Raw genomic sequence first — 21,298 nt, 5'->3', positions numbered from 1 at the left:
TGTTGTGTTGTGTGTGTGTGTGCTGTCTCTGTAATCTGTACCCAGTAGTCCCAATTTTTTAATTTTGTCTCTTGCATTGAAGAGTTATCTACCAGAGTAGGCACCTGTACCTAGTATCTATTTGTTTGGCTTTATTGAAGTAAAAACAATTACTACTATGAAGAATTTCATTCCATTTCGGCATGCTGCCATGAATTCTTTTCAACTACACAAAACAAATAAAGAAATTTTCGTTGGAACTGATAAAGACTAGAGAACATGATTCTTTTAATATCCTTTTATCTCTTCTTTTGGTTGCCAAAAGCGTTTTGTCTCTTGTTATGTCTATGTATGATCGAATACTCAAAGTCGTTAAAGACATTGTCATCCTAATAAATGCTTTGAAAGCCATCCTCACTCCTTGTTAAGACTTTTTTTTTATCTATATAGAAACCAAGATATCTGTCACTGTTAGCGCTAATCTCCTTACTGCGACTGCACTTACATTGCCCCTCAAATGAGTTTCATATGTACATCAACATCAACAAGAATGGTCTTCTGTGTTTTAATTTTTAGGTCAGTAGAAGTAAATTTTGGTGCGAGGGATAACAAAATTTTAATAGGAGAGACAAAAATAATATAAAAAAATTTTAATGTGCACATATTTAGATATTTAAATTAGGTATTGTTTTGGGATTATCTGAAATAGTAATTTGGGTTAAACATGAGGTTTAGATTCTTTTTGAGGCAGGACTTGTACTGGAGTCAAAGTGCCGCAGTCCGAGTTTCTCGTAAAGAGGTTACATAAAAATATTATAGCACAATAATTAAAAAATATATAAAAAAGTTTACTATAATTATGTAAGAGATGCAAAAATAAATAAATAAAATAGAATAAAATCGTGATGTGAAAAAAAAAATTTCAATCAAACAATAAAAATGTTATTTGTATACTAAAATCAGCCACTAATATATTTATATATAAATATATGTATGGTTTAATTTATTTTCAATGTATATTTATATTTTAACATGTATTTTATATTGGTACCTGATTTTAATAATAAAAAATTAATATTTCTTTTTTTATTAAGTAATTATTTAACAATTTTTGTCATTTAATTGAAGAATTGATTTTTATAATATTTATGGTAAAAAAATTTCAATGAAAACAATTATTGTATGTAAGACTAAAATTATAAAACAACAAAAATAAATAATAATGTATATAATAAGTAAATGATGTCTATATACATCAATCAACTTTTAAGGAAACTACTAAATACTAATATTTTATTTATATTTGAGAAATTAGATTTGATTTTGGATAATTAATCAATAGAATAATAATAATAATAATAATAATAATAATAATAATAATAATAATAATAATAATAATTATTATTATTATTATTATTATTATTATTATTATTATTATTATTATTATTATTTGAATAGATATTATTAATACAAAATTATTTTATCTGTGCATTCTATTATATAATACAATATTAACAAAAATAACTATTTTTTATATTACTTATATAAATAGTCATTCAAAAAATGATTGTGATTGAACGATCATCATGTAAAACGTTTTACATTATTAAAAATTAAACGCATATATACTTAATTTTTTTCAAAGATTCAATAGGAGCAAATTAACCACCCCCCATGTTTGTGTGTAGATTCATCTATGTTGGCAAGGGTGGTAAAGTGGGGTGGTCTGTCCTAATCCGTCCTGTTTTTGCTTAGATCCGTACTATAAATGGGATCGATCAGTCTGTCCCGCCAACTAAAACAGGTTTAAAATGCTAATTCACTTCATTTTATGGCGGATTGGCGGGCCGGCGGGTTAGCCCTTAACTCTTTTTTTATTTATAAAAAAATAAAATTTAATAAAATTAATTAAAAATAATAATTAAAAATTAAATACAAATAAAAATAGTCGAATTATAATATACATTTTTTATTATTTTTTTTATTTTTAACTTCAATAAAATTATTTAAAATAATATTTATCAACAGAACCATCTTTATTTTAAAAAATAAGTCACAAAAATTTAAGCATATATACGAAATTGTAAAATAAAATAAATAAAGTTAATAACTAAAAGAAGAATAAAAATAAAAAATAAAAAATATTTAAAAATTATATAATTATTAATTTTGTAGTAGTAATCACTTTTTTATTTAATAAAAAAACTAAAAATAAAAATTCTTGGTCCGGTGGACCAGCCCATCCCGCTTCGCCAAAATCCGTAAATTTGGCGATGCGGGTTTGGCGGGTCCCAAATCTAGCCCGACCCACCTTCTTTAGCGGATTCGGCAGGTCGGTCCGATGGATTCGACCCGTTTTGCCACCCCTAAGTGTTGGTATCTATTTATACCATTTTTTTTTTGTCATGAATTGAATCAATAACATGGCCATACTTGAACAAAGTTGAAATTCATGTTCAACCCAAAAATCCGACCCAATATTACAACCCTTTTTCCCTCTCACATAAGGGTGATGTAAGGTAGAATTTGAATCCAATCCTAACTCGATCTATGGGTTGAATTTGTTACCAAAATTCAATTATTCTACCATACTTATGGGTTGAGAACAACCCAATTCTAACCATTAAAGTTTTTAATAAACAAAATATTAAATTATTTGTTGATGATTTTGACTAAATAATAAAGACTTTTTAAATTAAATGAGATATTACTCATTGGCTCGGATTTAGAATAGTTTTTGCTTTGTTTCTTTCCTTGTTTAGTCACAAAAAAAAAATTAAATGAGAAATCCTTGATTTAACACCTATTTATAATATATTTTTATAACATAAAAATATATAGAATGTGAGTTATTCAGATAGAATGAATGCTATTACCCTACTCCAGTGTTGTAAAAACCGGACCCTAAGCCGTTCCGGTCCGCCAATTGAACCGAATAAGGTAACGAACCGGTCAAATCCGGAGTAAATCGACGAAAATCGGTCAAACTCGTTAACCGATTCAACCGAACCGCTGAGAGTGAAATTGTCAAAATGGGTGGGGTGAGTTTCGAACCCCTGTCCTCAAGGAAAAAAGAACTTGTCATAACCACCAGGCTATCACAATACCATTTAATATGTTTACAAATTATTTTATATATAGATATCTTTTATCAATCTATTTAATTATTTTAATTTTAGTTATAAACTCGTTCATTCTTAAATTAATTATATTTTTATTTAACAATAATTATAAACTCATTTATTTTTTTTATAATTATATAATATCTATTAATATTATTTTTCAATAAATACTTGTAGTATATAATAGTATAATAGATATAAACTAATTAATAAATTATTAAAATTCGAAAATAATAGTTATTTTAATATTAAAAAAATAAAAAAATTTATGATAGAGTAAATTTAACAAAATACTTATTGTTCATGTTTCATATTGTTTTAGAATAACTAGATATTTTTAAAATGTTAGTGAAAATATGTATTTTAAATTTTAATTTTAAATTTTTTACTATATTTTATTTTTTATTTATATAGGACCGGATCAACCGGTTCAACCAGTGACCTACCGGTTAAACCAATGACCCAATAATCCAGTAACCTGACCGGTTCGATCACCGGTTCGATTCTGACTATGCCCTACTCTCATGCTTGCTAAAACCTTTTTCCTCCTCCATTTCTACCATGCTTGAGTTAATCTTTTGTAGGCAAGAGAGTGGCCAAAAAACCTGCTGTATACTAATAAAGTGATTACTTATATGCGTTAGATGGTTTGATAAAATTGATAAAAAAAAAATATGACTCACATTCAATTATCATAATTAAAAATTATTAAAATATGATATATTTAATTAAATTATTATCTAATTTTTTAACTATTAATTTAATCTAAAAATACCCACAAGTGAATTTTCTCCTAATAAGTTGATCATGAAATATGATGTATACATATTTTTTTGTTTTTTGATTTTTTTATGGTGTTTTTCAATCTAGCACACTAAAAATTAATTTGTCGTGAATCTAAACTCTATTGAAAGATTTGTTATTGACCAATAAATTATTGTATACACAAGATAAAATTTAAACTCTCAATACTTATTTAAATAAACTAATAAACTTACTATTAAATCAAATTGGTTGTATACATGCTGCCTCTATTAATCAAATTCGAAACATGACAGTTAAGGGACCCAAGCAAGTAAGCAACTAAGTACTGTGTATTTGTGTTAGCCTGTTAGGCCTCATGCTTTCCAGATGTGTGTTCTTTTATTTTATTTTATTTGTGTCCCACCTGATCAGCTGATGTCTTCATATTTAACGTTTCTTTTTTTTTTTCGGACTTATTCATATTTCACGTTAATGTTCATTGGTATCAAGTTTGCATAAAGTAATTGGGCCAAAATAGCTCAGAAGCCATTTTTGTTCCAGTAAAAAATTGGATACTTTTGTTGGACGACTAAAAATGGGCCCAGTTAACTTCGACCACGAATTATTGGATTGCTCCAAATCCAACAGATTAGTCATAGTCAATTTTGGAGTCGCAATACTTTAAGGTTTTGCAGGGTGGCCCAGATTATTGATGAATAAATAACATTATATATATCCAGCTCAAATAGCTGACTTTGACTATAATAATTCCATAAATTGCGACTTTGCCCGGGGACAAAAGAATATATTATTATTATTGATCATCATCATATTAACTTTACATGTTTCAATGCCATGTTGGGTTCACCATTTTTCTAATATATCATGCAAATCGTGCTAATCCTTTTCTCTGATATGGGGAGGAGAGGTATGTTGTGCCTACAGGTTGGATTTCAAGCTTGTTTATTTACTTTCATTCGATTCAATATAATTCTTTACACGGTGTTGGTCCTGTTATTCTAGATTGTTGTCTTCGTCACAAGTAATGTGTAAATTACTCAAACCAAATGACTGGATGATATAATCAATTATGTCGTGGGATAAGAAAAGATAAAAAAATAAAAACTTATAGAGTGAAGTCATAAAATAAATAAATAAAAAATGTGAATTCTAGAAACCTTCTGTTAAAAAAGTATATTATAGAGGTATTTGTCACAGGTTTCATTGACTTTCTTCTATCTGAAATAAGAAAACTATTATTTCCAAGATTTTATTTATATGTATATTAAATAATTTCCAAAATGTAATTTTCAAGTTCAAAATTAAACAAGCACTTGCTTAACTCGTGATAAAAAAAAAGGGTACAAAAATTTGCACACTCACCAAAACTCGAACCTTTTACTTTTTCTTCGTTCCCCCTTTTTCTCCCTTGACTTTCTTTGGCCAAAGAAAAGTGGTGCATGGACATAGGCAATGTTATTGACAAGTGATATGTCACATTGGAAGTTCAAAAATGTAGGTAGCTTTATTATATGATGAAAGAAAAGAGGGGGAATTGAAAAAAGTCTTCATCAATCTCGACTTTGATTGCTGCGTTTGCGTTCATTAGTGCAGTGGATGTCTGCTGTTTGCTTCATAATTAGTTTAAAATTTAAATAGTTGTTCACTAATACTACTAATATTTGAATATGTAAAAATATGCATCAATAGCACACCTAGTTAGTAGATCTAAAAAGAAAAAAGAAAAACTTAAAAGTAAACAATTTTTATTTATATTAGCCAACATTTTTAAATTATACTGACCTAATAACAAAATAGAGAGTCAAATAGTTTAGTTGATAAGCCTCAAGACATCGAATATAACAAAAATAGCGTCAACTAATATATCATACTTCTATATATTTTATAGTAGTAATAACTATCGGAAAATTTTTAAGTGTACTGATATACTGGTATTTCAGTGATTTTTAACCGTTGATCTTAATTATAAAAAATATATATAATATATATAATTAAAATCAACGGTAAAAATTACTGAAACACCGTTACTTGAAAACTTTCTATAACTATCACTGTATGTTTTAAATAGTAGTTTCATAATAACGTATAGTTTCTTTCATCAGCGTCGAACACCGGATCTCCATAAACTAATGAACACTTCGCTGTATGTTTTTGTTTAATAATAAAAGTTTATATGGTAGATACTTGGTAGGGTCATCCTCTTCTAGAATGCAAGTATTGCCAGTGCTTACCGCCACCGAAATTGATAAGAATGAATGGTTGCATATTTTAAATGGGATGGCAGCTCCGAATTGACCAAGTAAGCCATAATAATATATAAGCATGTAATAAGTTACACAGCTGGGGCCTATGTGATGACTGCCATTACGCATACACACAATGACACACATGTGTGTGGTATTAGTATTACTAATAAATTAGATTCGTTACATTTCGTCCTTTCTCATCAAACTCATCTAGAAGCAGCCAAAATCACAAATATATTTTAATATTTCCTCCCTAGAACATAGATATATTATGAGAATGCGTAGATATTGAGAAGAAGAATAATATATATAATAATCTTGGACTCGTATATTGTAAGAAAATTATTTAATTTTTTAATTTATTTGTAGATAATATATATATTAATTATAATTATATATTATGTTATTTTTAAGGTTTTAAAAATCGAATTGGTTATTGAACTGTTTTAGTTATTGGTTTATTGGTTTATAGATTCAATCGATTTGACTGTGGTTGAATCAAAAAAATTATTTTATAATAAAATAATAAATAAAATATAAATAAACGTATTAAAATCTAATTATAGTATAATATAAACCTTAAAATATCATCTGAATTATTCTCAGCATTATTATTTTTAGGTAGTTCTTGGTTAATATTCTCATCTATATCTAAATATTACCAGCAATCCAATAATGGTTTTTTTCAATTACAATATCACAACAACCCACTCCAACCCAATAATCTCAAGTTCACAACAAACAACATCCAAAATTATTCACAATTATTCAACAAACAAACAAATTCAGTAGTTCACACTTCACAGCTTAACTAATAATAATTATTCACAATTATTCAACAAAGTTCACAGTTCAGTTTAGTAACTTCAGTGGAATCAGTTCACAGTTTGAGTTCACAGAACTTTGGTTCACACTTCACAATTCACAGAAAAAAAAAATCAGTAAATCACATAGTTAATAAAAAAAATTACCTAAAACTAGAAGCTAGAAAAATCAAACAATTATTCAATCATAGCTAATAAAAAAAATTATTCACAGAGCTCCACACTTTAGTAAATCAGTTCGTATTTTAGTGATTTCAATACTTCACAGTTCACAGAACTTCACAGAAGCAAACAATGGTTCAATATAGTTAATAAAAAAATTTACCTAGAAACTAGAAGAAGCCTTTAACAGAGCATGCAAGAGGGAGACAGTTTCACCGAGTGACCAAGACAAGGAAGCGTGGCTGCGCGATGGGCTTCGAACGGGCTTCAAACGGGACAGAGCTAGGTTGCGCGACGGAGGAAGGTTCCAATGGCTGCGCGATGGAAGGGAAGGTTGATATCGATGGCTACTGCGCGATGAGGGAAAGTAAGCGAGCAGACGGTGGCTGCTCGAAAGAACGACGGCGGCGGCACGAGGAGGTGGCTGGACGGAGGTGAGGGACGGCCAGGAGCTCGATTGAGAGGAGCCCTGCCTTGGACTGACTACGGAGTCTATGTGAGAGAGGCAGAGCGTTCTGGAATGAGTAAAATCTGGGCATCTGAGTTAGGGCTAAGCTAACTGCAGCTGCTGAAACGGTGACGTTTGGGCTCCCCTTTTCAAAAAAACGGCTGGATCACGGTTCAGTTCGACCGACCGGTTCCTGACCGGTTCACCAGTTCAATTGCGATTTTTGAAATCTGCGATTTTGACATTAGCCCGAGTCGTTTTCTTCAGCGGTTCACTGTTTAACCGGTTCGACCGGCCGATTCGAACCGATTTTCAAAACGTTGGTTATTTTAAATTAAATAATTTATATAACGGTGATCTTATTTATTGTTATAAATGCTAAATTGAATAAGTTATACTTATTTTTTATTTAGAATTAAATGAGAATAAAATCAGATACTATCTTTTGGATTTTAGATATTATTTTTATTTAGATTTTAGGGTTTAATAAGTATCATGTTCAAATATAAATAGTGACTTTAAAGTTTTGGTTCCCAATACACTAAAATCGTTTCTGTAAGAGGAGCTATAATTCAACAAATTTTAATCGAAGAAGATTGAGACAACTCTTCAATTACTTTTATAATATAAATACGCTTTTACACTATAACATATATTTTTTAGTGATTTAATATGAATAATTTAAATTATAAAATAATTTATTTTAATAAATAATATTAAAACTATTCATAATTTAGCCATCGAAAACATTTAATTTTATTATTTTTTTTAAATCGAAATATGTTAATATATGCGTAATTTACATTAATATTATCGCACGACAAAGTTATATACTTGCACATATATAATATATATTCTCCTTTTGATGTCGTGGATGTAGTTTAGGTTGTAGTTCTTCTATATATTTACTGTCATGGCCATTTATATATATTATTAATCGTTGGGATGTATATACTGTTGTGTGCTTATAATGTAAGTTAAGCATGTTTTAGTTATTATTTCTTCTTATATATAAAATGATGCTCATAAATTAATGATTAGTATTATTCAGTATGGTGTTATATACAGTCTTCCTCTTTTGTTAAATAAATAGAGTATTATTAAACTACAATTGTTTTAGATTTAATTATGTGAGCTATTAATTTAATATAAAATTAATTAATTATCTCTTTTAGAATATAAAAATTATTGTGTATATTATTTATGTGAATATTAATCTATTAAAAAATTTTATATTTAGTCAAATTATATATACACATTAATAATATTTAAATAATAGAAAATAATGTTAATTATTTATGTAAATAATAATCGGCCAAAAAAGTTTATTATTTGACCAAATAATAAGCATTACACATTTTTATTTATTTTCTATTAATTATGCGGTTAATAATCGGCCTAAAGGAAGGTTATTGTTTTGGCTAATTACTAAAAAAATATATACAATAATAAATAGGTTGTAAAGTTTAAGTTTCCATGTACGCATTTAATCGGTCCAAAGAAAAGCTTAATGTGTGACAGAAATTTTTTATAATATTTTATTATTGCAATGAAAGTATCACTTACAGTTAATTTTTCTATTCAAAGATTAAAAATTAATGTTGTTCTAGATATCTCAATATGGACTTTTTTTATTATTTAACTAATATTTACGACATACTTTTTGTTCTAATCCAGTAAGTATGGCTTCAGCTATTAATGTTTCTGCATAAATTAGTAGCATTCCTATGATGAATGGTTCAAACTTTAAGGTTTGAAAGGATACCGTAGAGATTGTCTTCGGTTGTATGGATCTGGATATAGCTCTTCGAGAAGAGAAATCCACTTCCACTTCAGAAAACCTCAATTAGGTTAAAATAGAGAAGTGAGAGAGATGAGAGATCCAATCGAATGAGCATTATGATTATGAAACGCTTAATTCTTGAGGCGTTTCGCGGATCAATTATTTAGGATAAAGATGCTAAAAAATTCCTACAAGATGTTGAAAAAATTCTTTGCTAAGAATGAAAAGGTGGAGACAAGTAATCGTTTGAGCAAACTTGTTTCCATAAAGTATAAAGGTAAGGGAACATAAGGGAGTACATTATGAAAATGTTTCATTTTACTTCTAAATTGAAAGCACTAAAGTACGTTAGAGTTGTTTGAGAATTTACTCGTACATTTCATTTTGATCTCTCTTCTTGCACACTTTGGGTAATTCAAAGTGAGTTATAACACTCTAAAAGACACTTGGTCCCTAAATAAACATATATCTTACAGTATGCAAGAAGAAGAGAGGTTACAACGAGATAAGACTGAAAGGCCTCATATGGTTTCATCTTCTGAGTATAAAAGAAAGCGTGATACTGCTGCGGATGCGCCTTCTCAGCAAAAAAGGCTAAGAAACAGGATCAAGCTTCAACCGGTTTCTTCTGTAAGAAGGTGGGATACATGAAGAAGGATTGTACCAAATATGGCACTTGACGTGCAAAGAAAGGTATGATTCTTACTTTTGCTTGTTCTAAAACTAGTTTAAGTTATGCACTTGTTAATACTTAGTGAGTAGATTCTACTGCTACTACTCATGTAAGTGTTACTATGTAGGGTTGCCTGTGGAGCCGGCTGCCAAGTGATGTTGAAAGATACATCTATGTAGCAAATGGAAATATAGTTGCAGTCGAAACTATAGGAACCTTTAGATTATGTTCCACGAGTGGATTTTACTTGAATTTATTTGAGACATTTTATGTACCGTCGTTTATGCAGAATTTAGTTTCTGTTTCTCGTTTGGACAAATCAGGTTATTTTTGTTCATTCAGAAATAATAAAGTCAATCTCTTTTATAATTCGAATAATATTTGCTCTGGTCGTTTGATGGATAATCTATATAGGCTTTATTTGAATTCTTATAATAATAAAATACTATAAACAGGTACAAAATAAAAACTAAATGAGAATTCGGCATCATTATGGCACAAATGCCTAGGTCATATCTAAACAGAGAACTCAGAGGCTTGTGTCAGATAGGATTCCTGGACCCCTAAATTTGGTAGACTTTGAAGTCTGCATTGAGTGCATAAAGGTAAAAGGACAAATGAAAAGAAATTAGGTGCCAAGAGAGCTAAAGATATTTTAGAACTGATACATACCAATATATGTGGTCCATTCTCTACTGTCTCTTGGAATGGATAACGGTATTTATTACGTTCATAGATGATTACTCTTGTTATGGACTTATGGGTACCTATATTTAATTTGTGAAAAGTCCCAAGTCTTGAATGTTTTCAAGTCTTTCAAAGTTACAGTTGAACTTCAACTTGGAAAGAAAATTAAAGCTGTCAAATCTGATCCTGGTGGTAAATACTACGGAAGATATGATGGTTCAGGTGAGCAACATCTCGGGCCTTTTGTACTTTTCTAGAGGAGTGCAGTATTGTTCTATAATACACCATGCCAGCTAAACCTAGTATGAATGGTATTGTCGAGAGAAGGAACCAAACTCTTAAGGACATGGTGAGAAGTATGATTAGTCATTCTTCCTTGTCTGAATCACTCTGGGGAGAAGCCTTAAAGACCACAGTGTATATCCTTAATTGGGTGTCAAGCAAAGTATTTAACAAATTTTTTTATGAAATTTGGACTAGAAAAAGACCTAGTATAAAGCATTTACACATTTGGGGATGTCCAGCTGAGGCGCGACATTATAGGCTACATGAAAAAAATTAGACTCGAGAACAATTTGTTGCTACTTTGTTGGTTATACTGAGCATTCATGGGGTACAAGTTTTACAATCCTACATCAAAGTCTATTTTTGAAACGAAAAATGCGAAATTTCTTGAGGATGTTGAGTTTATGGGGAAGAAAATATTAGAAATGTTGCTTTTGATGAGGATTTTGTAACTGATAATGATCATGTCTTTATACCTATTATTGTTCAAGATGCAATTACAGTACAAAAGCACAATGAAAATTCTACTGTAGATCTAGTTACAATACAAGAGAATAATAAGAATTCTCCTCAACTCCAACTCATACAGCAAACTCAACAACCTCAAGAAGTGTCATTAAGGATATCTAACAGAGAAAATGGAAGTACAATTTCAGATAAATATGTAGTCTGTTGGGAATAAGGAGTATGACTACAATCCAATCAATCATGTGTCAAATAATTTGTTATTATTATTATATTAAAATGTTAATATAATAAGGTCCTTGACTAAAATTTAGAGATTTATCATTGTGATAGTGATCATAATATTAAGAGATAAATCTTTTATAATTTAATCTAAATTGTTATTGGTCATGGGATTATTAAAAAGGACATTAATAATCTGGAAAGATCAATATATATATAATGGTCTTCATTGGATGAAGATTAATAGATCTTATTTATTAAATTATATATATAGATGGTGCATATAGAGATATGACCATTGAACTGACTCACTCTGAGAATTCCTAATGGTTATAATTACCGCATATTTGTCAATAGGATATTCTCAAGATGAACATAGTAATAGAGTTTCCTTTGACCTGCGACTGTCATAGTAATTAACAATGTATTTATTATATTTTGATACCGGACACCTAATACCCTAGAGTGCTAGTTGAATGGATATTGGGTATGATTTAAATACTTGTAGAATTAATGATTTGTCAATAAGGAATCCGTCAACTCTCGGTAAAGAGTTTGAGCTCTATGATTATAATGACAAATATGCGGTAATTATAACCATTAGAAATTCTCAGAGTGAGTCAGTTCAATAGTCATATCTCTATATGCACCATCTATATATATAATTTAATAAATGAGATTTATTAATCTTCATCCAATGAAGTCCATTATATATATATTGATCTTTCCGGATTATTAATGTCCTTTTTAATAATCCTATGACCAAGAACAATTTAGATTAAATTATAAAAGATTTATCTCTCAATATTATGATCACTATCACAATGATAAATCTCTAAATTTTAATCAAGGACCTTATTATATTAACATTTTAATATAATAATAATAACAAATTATTTGACACATGATTGATTAGATTGTGATCATACTCCTTATTCGCAACATAGTCTATCTCCAAGAACATGAGGATAGCATTGATTTGACAGAAAATGATCCAACTAATTTTCTAGAAGCCATGCAAAGTTCTAACTCGTAAAAGTAGATCAATGCCATGAAAGAAGAGATAAAGGCTATGAAAGACAATGACGTTTGATATCTCGTAAAAGTACCTGAAGGTGTAAAATCAATTGGTTGTAAATAGATATTTAAAATAAAAAAAATTCTAAGGGTAATGTCAAAAGATATAAAGTTTGTCTAGTTGCTAAAGACTTTACTAAAAAAAAAAAGGCATAGACTATAAAGAGACTTTCTCTCCGATATCATCGAAAGACTCTTTTAAAACCATAACAACACTAGTAGCTCATTTTGACTTGGAGCTACAATCAGATGGATGTAAAGACAGCATTTTTCAATGGTGACATTGATAAAACGATATATATGGTACAATAAAAAAAATTTGTATCAAGCGATTCAAAATCTATGGTTTGTAAGTTAAAGAAATCCATCTATAGTCTCAAACAAGCTTCCCGTCAATGCTATTACAAGTTTCATCAAGTCATTATCTCGTATGATTTTATGATAAATATTATAGATGAATGTATATACCGCAAGTTTAGTGAGAGTAAATATTTAAAGCTATAAACCAATGGACACATCTATAGCTAAAGGAGACAAGTTCAGTCTCAAGTAATGCCCCAAAAATGATCTTGATAAGACAATAATGCATCATAAACCTTATGCATTATTACTAGGAAGCTTAATGTATGCTCAAGTCTGCACATATCTCGATATATCATTCATAGTGGGAGTGTTACGTAGATACTTGAGCAATCTTGGCATAGATTATTAGATAGTTGTTAAACACGTAATGCGTTATCTCAAGAGAACAAAGGATTACATGCTTACTTATCGGAGATCAGAAAATTTAGAGATCATTGGATACTCTGATTCCGATTTGGCGGGATGTCAAGATAGTAGACGCTCTACTTCAAGCTGTGTCTTCATGTTGGTTGGAGGCGCTATTGCATGAGAGTCTAACAAATAGACTTTTGTAGCTTCCTCAACAATGGAGGCAGCGTACGTTACTTGCTTTGAGGCATCCAAACGTGGCATATGATTGCGAAACTTTGTCATTGAATTTCGTATAGTAGATGACATTGAAAGGCCATTGAAGATATTTTGTGATAATAAGGCAACAGTACTATACTCCAACAACAATAAGAGCTTGACAAAATCGAAGTATATAGACATCAAGTTCTTAGTTGTCAAGGAGAAAGTTCAAGAAAAATAGATTTTCATAGAACATATAGGAACAGAGTATATGCTAGCAAACCCATTAACCAAGGAATTGATCCCTAAAGTCTTCCATGAGCACGCTGCTCGGATGAGTGTCAGTATTTGTGATGCCTTGGTTTAGTAGAAGTTTATTTTCTACTATATGTCCTATGACAGATATTGAATTATTTTTCTGCAGAATAAAGTTGATAGTTGATTTCATGTTATGTGTAACGTTTATTTTGTAATATTTATTTTGTATTTGATCTCAATAAAGTTTTAAAGTTGGACCAGTTGAAAATATATATGCACTAGATAATTTAGCATGTAATTTCCATATTACTCATCCAAATTTGATCTATGTCATTAAATATATTAATATGGTGATCATCATGGTTCAGTCATGACACTAATGTGATAAAAGTTGCGGTAATTTCATAACTAATATATGAGACGAACCAGATTGTTAAAGTAATAAAGAAAATAGCATTCAGATGCGCACATAAAGTTTATAAGATGTGATTGTTTCACGAAAGAATATATGTATAGCCCAAGTGTTGGGAGATTGTTGGAAAATTATTTAATTATTTAATTTGTTTATGGGCAATACATATATTAATTATAATCACAAATTATGTTATTTTAAATTAAGTGACTTATATAATGGTGATCTCATTTATTGTTATAAATACTAAATTGAATAAGTAATAATTAATTTTGAGTTGGAATTAAACGAGAATAAAACTATATACTATTTTTTGGACTTTAGATATTATTTTTATTTAGGTTTTAGGGTTTAATGGGTGCTATGTTTAAATATAAATAGTGACTTCAAAATTTTAGTCTCTAACACACTAAAATTACTTCTGCAACTCTTTTTTTTTATCAGAGGAGTTATAATTCAACCTTATAAAAAATACAAAAAATTTTGATTGAAAAAGACTAAAACACTATTCAATCATTTTTATAAATATAGATACACTTTCATATTATAATATATTTTTTTGATAATTTAATATAAATTATCTGAATTATAAAACAATTTATTCTAACATATATATTATGAAAACGATTTTAATGTATTATAATATTTTACACAATTATTTAAACGTTACCATTTATGCTGTTAAAAAAATTGTTATATGAAAATACTAGAACAAATATTATGTATAAATTAATAATCTAACTATGTTACATATATATAAATAATTAGCTACCAGATCAGTCATTTAAAAAAAATATAATATAAAATATATATTAAAAATAAATTAAATAAAATAAATAAAATATAAATATTTATATATAAATATATAATAATTAATTTAGTAATTAATTTTTTAAATAATATTTTTTATTAGCAATAATACTCATTTGCTTCATTCCTTTGTATGTAGTCAATAATCTTTTTTTTTTTTTTAAATGAAAGAAAAATCATATATAATTAATTAATTTTAAACTTTTGTTTGACTACAAAACTGTCCGTTGTAGTCGTTTAGCATGCATGAGCTACTGAGTTAGTAATTCTTTTGAAATAACTATCGCATCTAAGTTAAATGTGTAAAAAATAACATAACATTCTGTATTTACTATTTAATTCATATGTAGATCACGCTTCTCAAATTGAATTGATGCAGCCGTCCCCTCTAATTCTGTCGTCGCACGTAAAATTCTACACATTTGGGGTGGTTGCATTTTAGATCCATGTCCCCCAAACTTGAACGTGGCGCTTCAGTGTAATAAGTTGCATTTTACAGATTTTGTGTCACTTTTCAGTTTTCACTATCTAACTTTCAAAGGATATCTTTTTAAGCAGACAATAAATTATTTATTGTTTATATATTTATCTAAATATATGAATTTGATTAACTAAGAGTTAAGATTTTTTAAACTGGTCAAATGTATCAAAATGAAATTCATTTTTAAATAATAAATAATAATAACGTTGATTTTTCATTTAAGATTTTTAATATTTTCCACATTAACAAAGGAAGAAAACATTCAATTCCCGTTCAACGTGTTCGTCTTCTAGAGAGTATATTATTCAAATAGAAGATTTTCAGTATCTAAAAATTCCAAAATTAATTTTATTGGCACACATTACCTAATTTACCTTACCGCCTAGAAGGCTAAGAATAAGAAGTGAGAATCCTTCGCAAGCAACAATGAAAAATAAAAGAACGGTATTAAATGGCGGCCATGAGCATGACCCCCCTGCTGCCATTCGTCAACGAGCAATCCATACCCCCTTTCCCATCAATGCCCATCATGCTACGTATCCATGGACTCTATTTAACTATTTATTCGTTTTTTACAATTTAATTCCTATTCCTATTTATAGCAAGTGAACAAATATTGATAAAAAATAATTATTATATATTATTTAAATAGTAATTTGAATAAATAAATCTCCATTTGTAATCTCTAATAGCAGGCTAATATTTTTCTTTTTTTACTTTTCTTTTTAGTTTATGATAATGATTCAAATTCTTAATTTTTATTCATTTATTATTTTATTGACTAATTTAATTGTTAATTGAAAAAATAATTGGTTTTGAATTTTTTTTTTGAAAGATTATCTATTGAAAAGCTTTAAAATATTTCAATTTGTTTTATTTAATCATGTCATATATACACTTAAAATTAGTCACTAATTAACTACTATTACTTATAAAAATACGTATTGATTATTCAATTTTATTATTCTAGTAAGTATTTTTGTTTTTTAGTAAGTATTTTTTATAGTAATTTAATTTTTAGTATTACAAAGAATTCATAATTGATATAAAAAGAAAATATTAATGGAAAAATCCAATTTTAATAAGGAGTGATGAGGCTTCCACCCACTTTCACAAGGCTTATCTCAAACGAGTATAAATTTCTTCCGTCTATATATATAAAGTTTACACAACAACCACACAAAGCTAGAGCTCTTGCCTCTTGGTAGTTGGTAATTGGTATTGGTAGTAACAACCCCCAACCAAGACAGAAACGAAACGAAAGCGATAAAGATTTGAATCTCATCAATGGAAGTGGCAGTAGCAAGTCCCAGCCCTCCAGGGAGTCCATCAATGATGGATCACTTCGATTTCAATGGTGCAAGGATCTCACCATATCTCAGTGCTCCTTCTTCGCCCCGCCGTTTCGGTGAATACTATAACTTGAGTGCTCCAACCAGCCCTTCAAGGCTTCGCGAGTTTTACTCCGATTTCGATTACTTCACCTCCGCCGCGCCTTCTCCGAGTCTCAACGGCGGCGCTGCTGAGCACGACGACGGTTTTGCGTTTTTTGTTAGCGGTGAATCGGTGAAGTCCCCTCGCTCGGCGGAAGAGCTCTTCCACGGCGGGAAAATCAAGCCTATGAGGGAGGATGAGTTATTGGAATCTTCTAGAAGCCCGCTCCTACAGCACCAACCGAAGCTGTCTCCGATTGCGCAAGGGAAGAAGGCGATCCGGGAGGCTCTGTCTCCTCGAAAGAAGAGAGATTCCAGCAACGGCAACCAGGCGTTTGAGGAGAGAAGGGGAAGAGATCGGACACCCGCGGCGGTTTCTTCTTCGAGTCGGAGAGTGTCGAGGTCGCACTCTCCTTACAGAGTATCCCACTACACGTGGGAAGAAGAGCTCCACCATCATCAGCAATTACAACAAGTGCAGGGTAATACCAACAAGGAGGATCTGAAATCGGCGGCTTCTCTTTCTTCTTCTTCTTCTTCCTCTTCTTCGAAGAGCTCGAAGAGGTGGAGGTTGAGGGATTTGTTGCTCTTTCGAAGCGCCTCGGAAGGGAGAGGTACCACCAAGGATCCTTTCAGGAAGTACCCTCTTTTCTTCAAGAAGCCCGAAGAAGCAGCCAAAGCTTCTTCTTCTTCTTCTTCGAGCTTCAGAAATTCTGAGATGCCACCAAAGTCGAGAAGGAAAGAAGCAGTTTCGGCACATGAGTTGCACTACGCTAGAAAGAAGGCTGAATCTCAGGATTTGAAGAAGAGAACCTTCTTGCCTTACAAACAGGGCATTTTGGGCAGGTTGGCGGGTTTCGGATCTCCAGCCAGATAGAGATAGATACATACAAACATACATAGATGCATGCATCATGTTCTGAAAGAATTGAATTCTTTCTTTCTTTTTCTTCTTTAGTATTCTTTTGTTTAAATTTTAATATATTGTTTTTTTTGTATCTATGGTCGTGGCTTTCAAGCTTTGTAAACAGAATCGATCTTCTTTTCTTCTTTCAATTGTAATGAAAGACGAGCACAGCATCTTCAATGCTAATCACAACTTCTTCAAATGTATCAACATTATTTCAACATTCGAATTACTACTGCTGAGTATTTTGTAGAGACAAGCTCATGTGCCACTAATAATGGCGAAGACAGGACAATATGTATGTAATTGCATATATGGGGGCCAGGGCCTAACGACATTATCTGTATTTTGAAAAACGATGCACCACATTCAATTTAAACATAATGACAATGCTTTGTTGGTTTAGACTTCGAGTTTCAAGAAAAGGACAATTCCAAATTACCAACACACCCTTCAAATTGTATGAAAATGGAATGAGATCAGATTAAGGGAATTTTTTGGATGTTGTTCAAGCTGGGTTAGTTAAGGTTGTAGTTCTTACTACTAATGTTATAAAAAAAAAGTCTTTGCTCACCTGCCGCTTCCTACATAATGTCTGTCTAATAAGTCATACTTTTAACACATGGGCGTGGCCTTCTCTCTTGGCATTTTCTTCTTTTTGGTCACAACTTGCAAGGCTTTGCCCTTTTTTATGTGCCAAATTCAATAATGCATCATCAAATATCTCTCTCTCCTCTCTCTTGAATCACATGACAAAAGAGAATAATGTTTGCAAAATAATTTGAACTTACCTCGGAGCACTATATGTAGTCTATCAATAAATCTTGCAAACGATTAAAAAGAAAATAGCTGATAAATGAGACAATAATTCTTTACTCTCTTTTCAGCTCTCTCTACTTTTTTTTTTCCTGTAATTTTCTTAGCAGGACTGGTATTTCTTACATGTGAAGGTAACTATATATTTAGTGCACGTGAAGTATTTTTTATATTTGATCTTATCCTCACTAGTACATGTGAATATGTTTATCCCCTTGTTCATGTATCGAATGATTCGAATTGAATACACATGGAAAAGGCGGAAATCCAACATTCAATTTGCAACTTTATTATAGAAGGTTAACATAAATCAATTCATACATTCCTTATAATTCTTGGATTTATCAAATAAATTTTATTTTGCTATGACCATTTTCTTATTTTTATTACATTTTATATTAGTTTATGAACTTTCTCTTTGAATTAATATCAAATAAGCAAAATAATTCAAATATAAAGGCAATATCATTAATATAAATAAAAATAGATCTAGGTAAATCTGTAAAAAAATGATAATTGTGATCATAATTAAATGAAGCATATTCCAAATTCAACTTTTAATATATACTAGTTTTTAACCTGTACAATACATGGTAAATTGTTATGTAAAAACATGTGAAGAGGTGATAAACTTTCATCAAATTCTGTTGAGTGAATTTCAAAGAAAAAGCATGAATGGAGATGAGAGGTTGCACAGTGAGAGAGAGTGAGTAGGTGTGAAAAAATGAGAAGAGGGAAAGAAAAAGAGAGAAAAGGTGAAAGAGGGTTCTAATATGAATTGAGGAAAAATGAAATTGAGCAAAAAAAAAAGCTATTATAATTAGTTATATTGTGTAAATATCTATATGTAGAGCCACTTGACAATTTTCTCAATTAACTTAATCAACTTGTCAAAATGTCTTAGAATTAACTAACTAATTACTTAGTTACTAACTAACGCATGTACAGACTAATCAATTAAGTCGATAATTTTCTAATTAACTTGAGTATATGTTGAATGAATGAATTAAATCACAACTTCCACAGGGGTGTGAACATCGAGCATTTTTAGTTTGGACAAATTTGCAGAGAAGGGTCCTGATGCTAATGGTTTAGTCAGAAAATTAGCCAGCTAATCTGAAGATGAAAATGGCAGTAAATAAGTCAACCTAGTTTGAAGTTTTTCACTAATGATATGACAGCCGGCTTCAATATGTTTAGTGTGTTTATGGAAGATTATTGAATTCACATCAATGTGGATGGCAGATTGAGTATCATAGAAGATAGTGATGGGTGATGTTAGAGGCATGTCAAGATCCTGGAAGTTGAAGGAGAGTCATTGTGCTTCACAAGTGGCATTAACCAAAGCGTGATATTCGGCTTCAGAAGACTAGCGAGAGACAGTGGTTTGTTTCTTGCTATGAATTAAAATTCGAGAATTATTCATAAAGATTTGTAGGTTATGATATTATCATTTATCTCCTACCATTGTAATTCTTGAAGGACTTATTTAACATTTTTTATGTCCATTGCAAAATTTTAAAATATAAATAACTTAATTTTTAATTTTCTAAAGGTAAAAAATTTTATTCAATTTAACATGAAAAGGAATAAGATGTCCAAATGTGAAAATAGTAATTCAGAAGAGAAAGGGGAATCTAGGGATGACAACACCACTCGAACCCGCGGGTACCCACCTTGCTCCTACTCGCTCGGGCGAGTTTTTAGCGAGGCGGGTTCTTAGGCGGAACAGGACGGACCGGATTTAGGTAGTACCTGCCCCGGTATATATATAATATATATAATATTGTAAAATAATTAGTAAAATGATTAATAATATTGTATCATATTTAAAATTTTACTTTAATTTATGTTATGTATGTGATCATCGTTATATAAATTTTGAAATTTAATTTTACTTATTGGATTTTAATAATTATAGGGGCGGGTATGGACGGGGAGGGTATCCGAGGGGGCGAGTTAGGGTTCAACTTTTTACAACCTGTGGATAGGGGTGTGCAAAAAAACTGGTTTCACTAAACTGAAACTGTTGTAAATAAACCAGTTTTTTCAAATAAAAAATTGAACGGAAATCATAGTTTTTATGAAAACCAGTTTTTATGGTTCAGTTTAGTTTTAAACCAAATTAAAACTGGTTTTATTCAAACCTTAAAATTACTTTTTACATACTCTTTCTCTCTCTCTCTCTCTCCCTCTCTCTCTTTCCTCTTTCTCCCCTCATCTCTCCTCTTCTCTCTTTCTCTCCCTTCTCTCTCTCTCTCTCTCTCTCTCTCTCTCTCTCTCTCTCATTTTCCTCTTTTTCCCCTCCTCTTTGTCTCCCTCCTTCTCTTTCTCCTTCCCCTGTTTCTCCCCCTCCTCTCTCTCTCTCTCTCTCTCTCTCTCTCTCTCTCCTTTTCCTCTCTCCCTAGGGGTGTGCAAAAAAACTGGTTTCACTGAACTGAATTGAAACTGAACTGAAACCATAGTTTTTATCAAAACTAATTTATTAAAAATCAGTTGTTATGGTTCAGTTTAGTTTTAAACCAAATTAA

The 21,298-nt window shown here is 30.3% G+C and overlaps 1 protein-coding gene across 1 annotated transcript; it reads left to right on the top strand.

Annotated features, from left to right (window-relative positions):
* Nucleotides 1–16,771: 16,771 nt before the first annotated feature.
* On the top strand, nucleotides 16,772–18,137 carry LOC107610200 (uncharacterized). The gene has a single exon (XM_016312301.3). It carries the CDS (start codon nucleotides 16,899–16,901, stop codon nucleotides 17,919–17,921), a length of 1,023 nt encoding a protein of 340 aa, XP_016167787.1. The 5' UTR covers nucleotides 16,772–16,898; the 3' UTR covers nucleotides 17,922–18,137.
* The last annotated feature ends 3,161 nt before the right edge of the window (nucleotides 18,138–21,298 follow it).

Source organism: Arachis ipaensis, chromosome B7 (genome assembly GCF_059453495.1).
Source record: "Arachis ipaensis isolate K30076 ecotype BB chromosome B7, ASM5945349v1, whole genome shotgun sequence".
In the NCBI taxonomy this organism is placed as follows: domain Eukaryota; kingdom Viridiplantae; phylum Streptophyta; class Magnoliopsida; order Fabales; family Fabaceae; genus Arachis; species Arachis ipaensis.
This window is presented reverse-complemented; position numbering and strand designations above follow the sequence as displayed.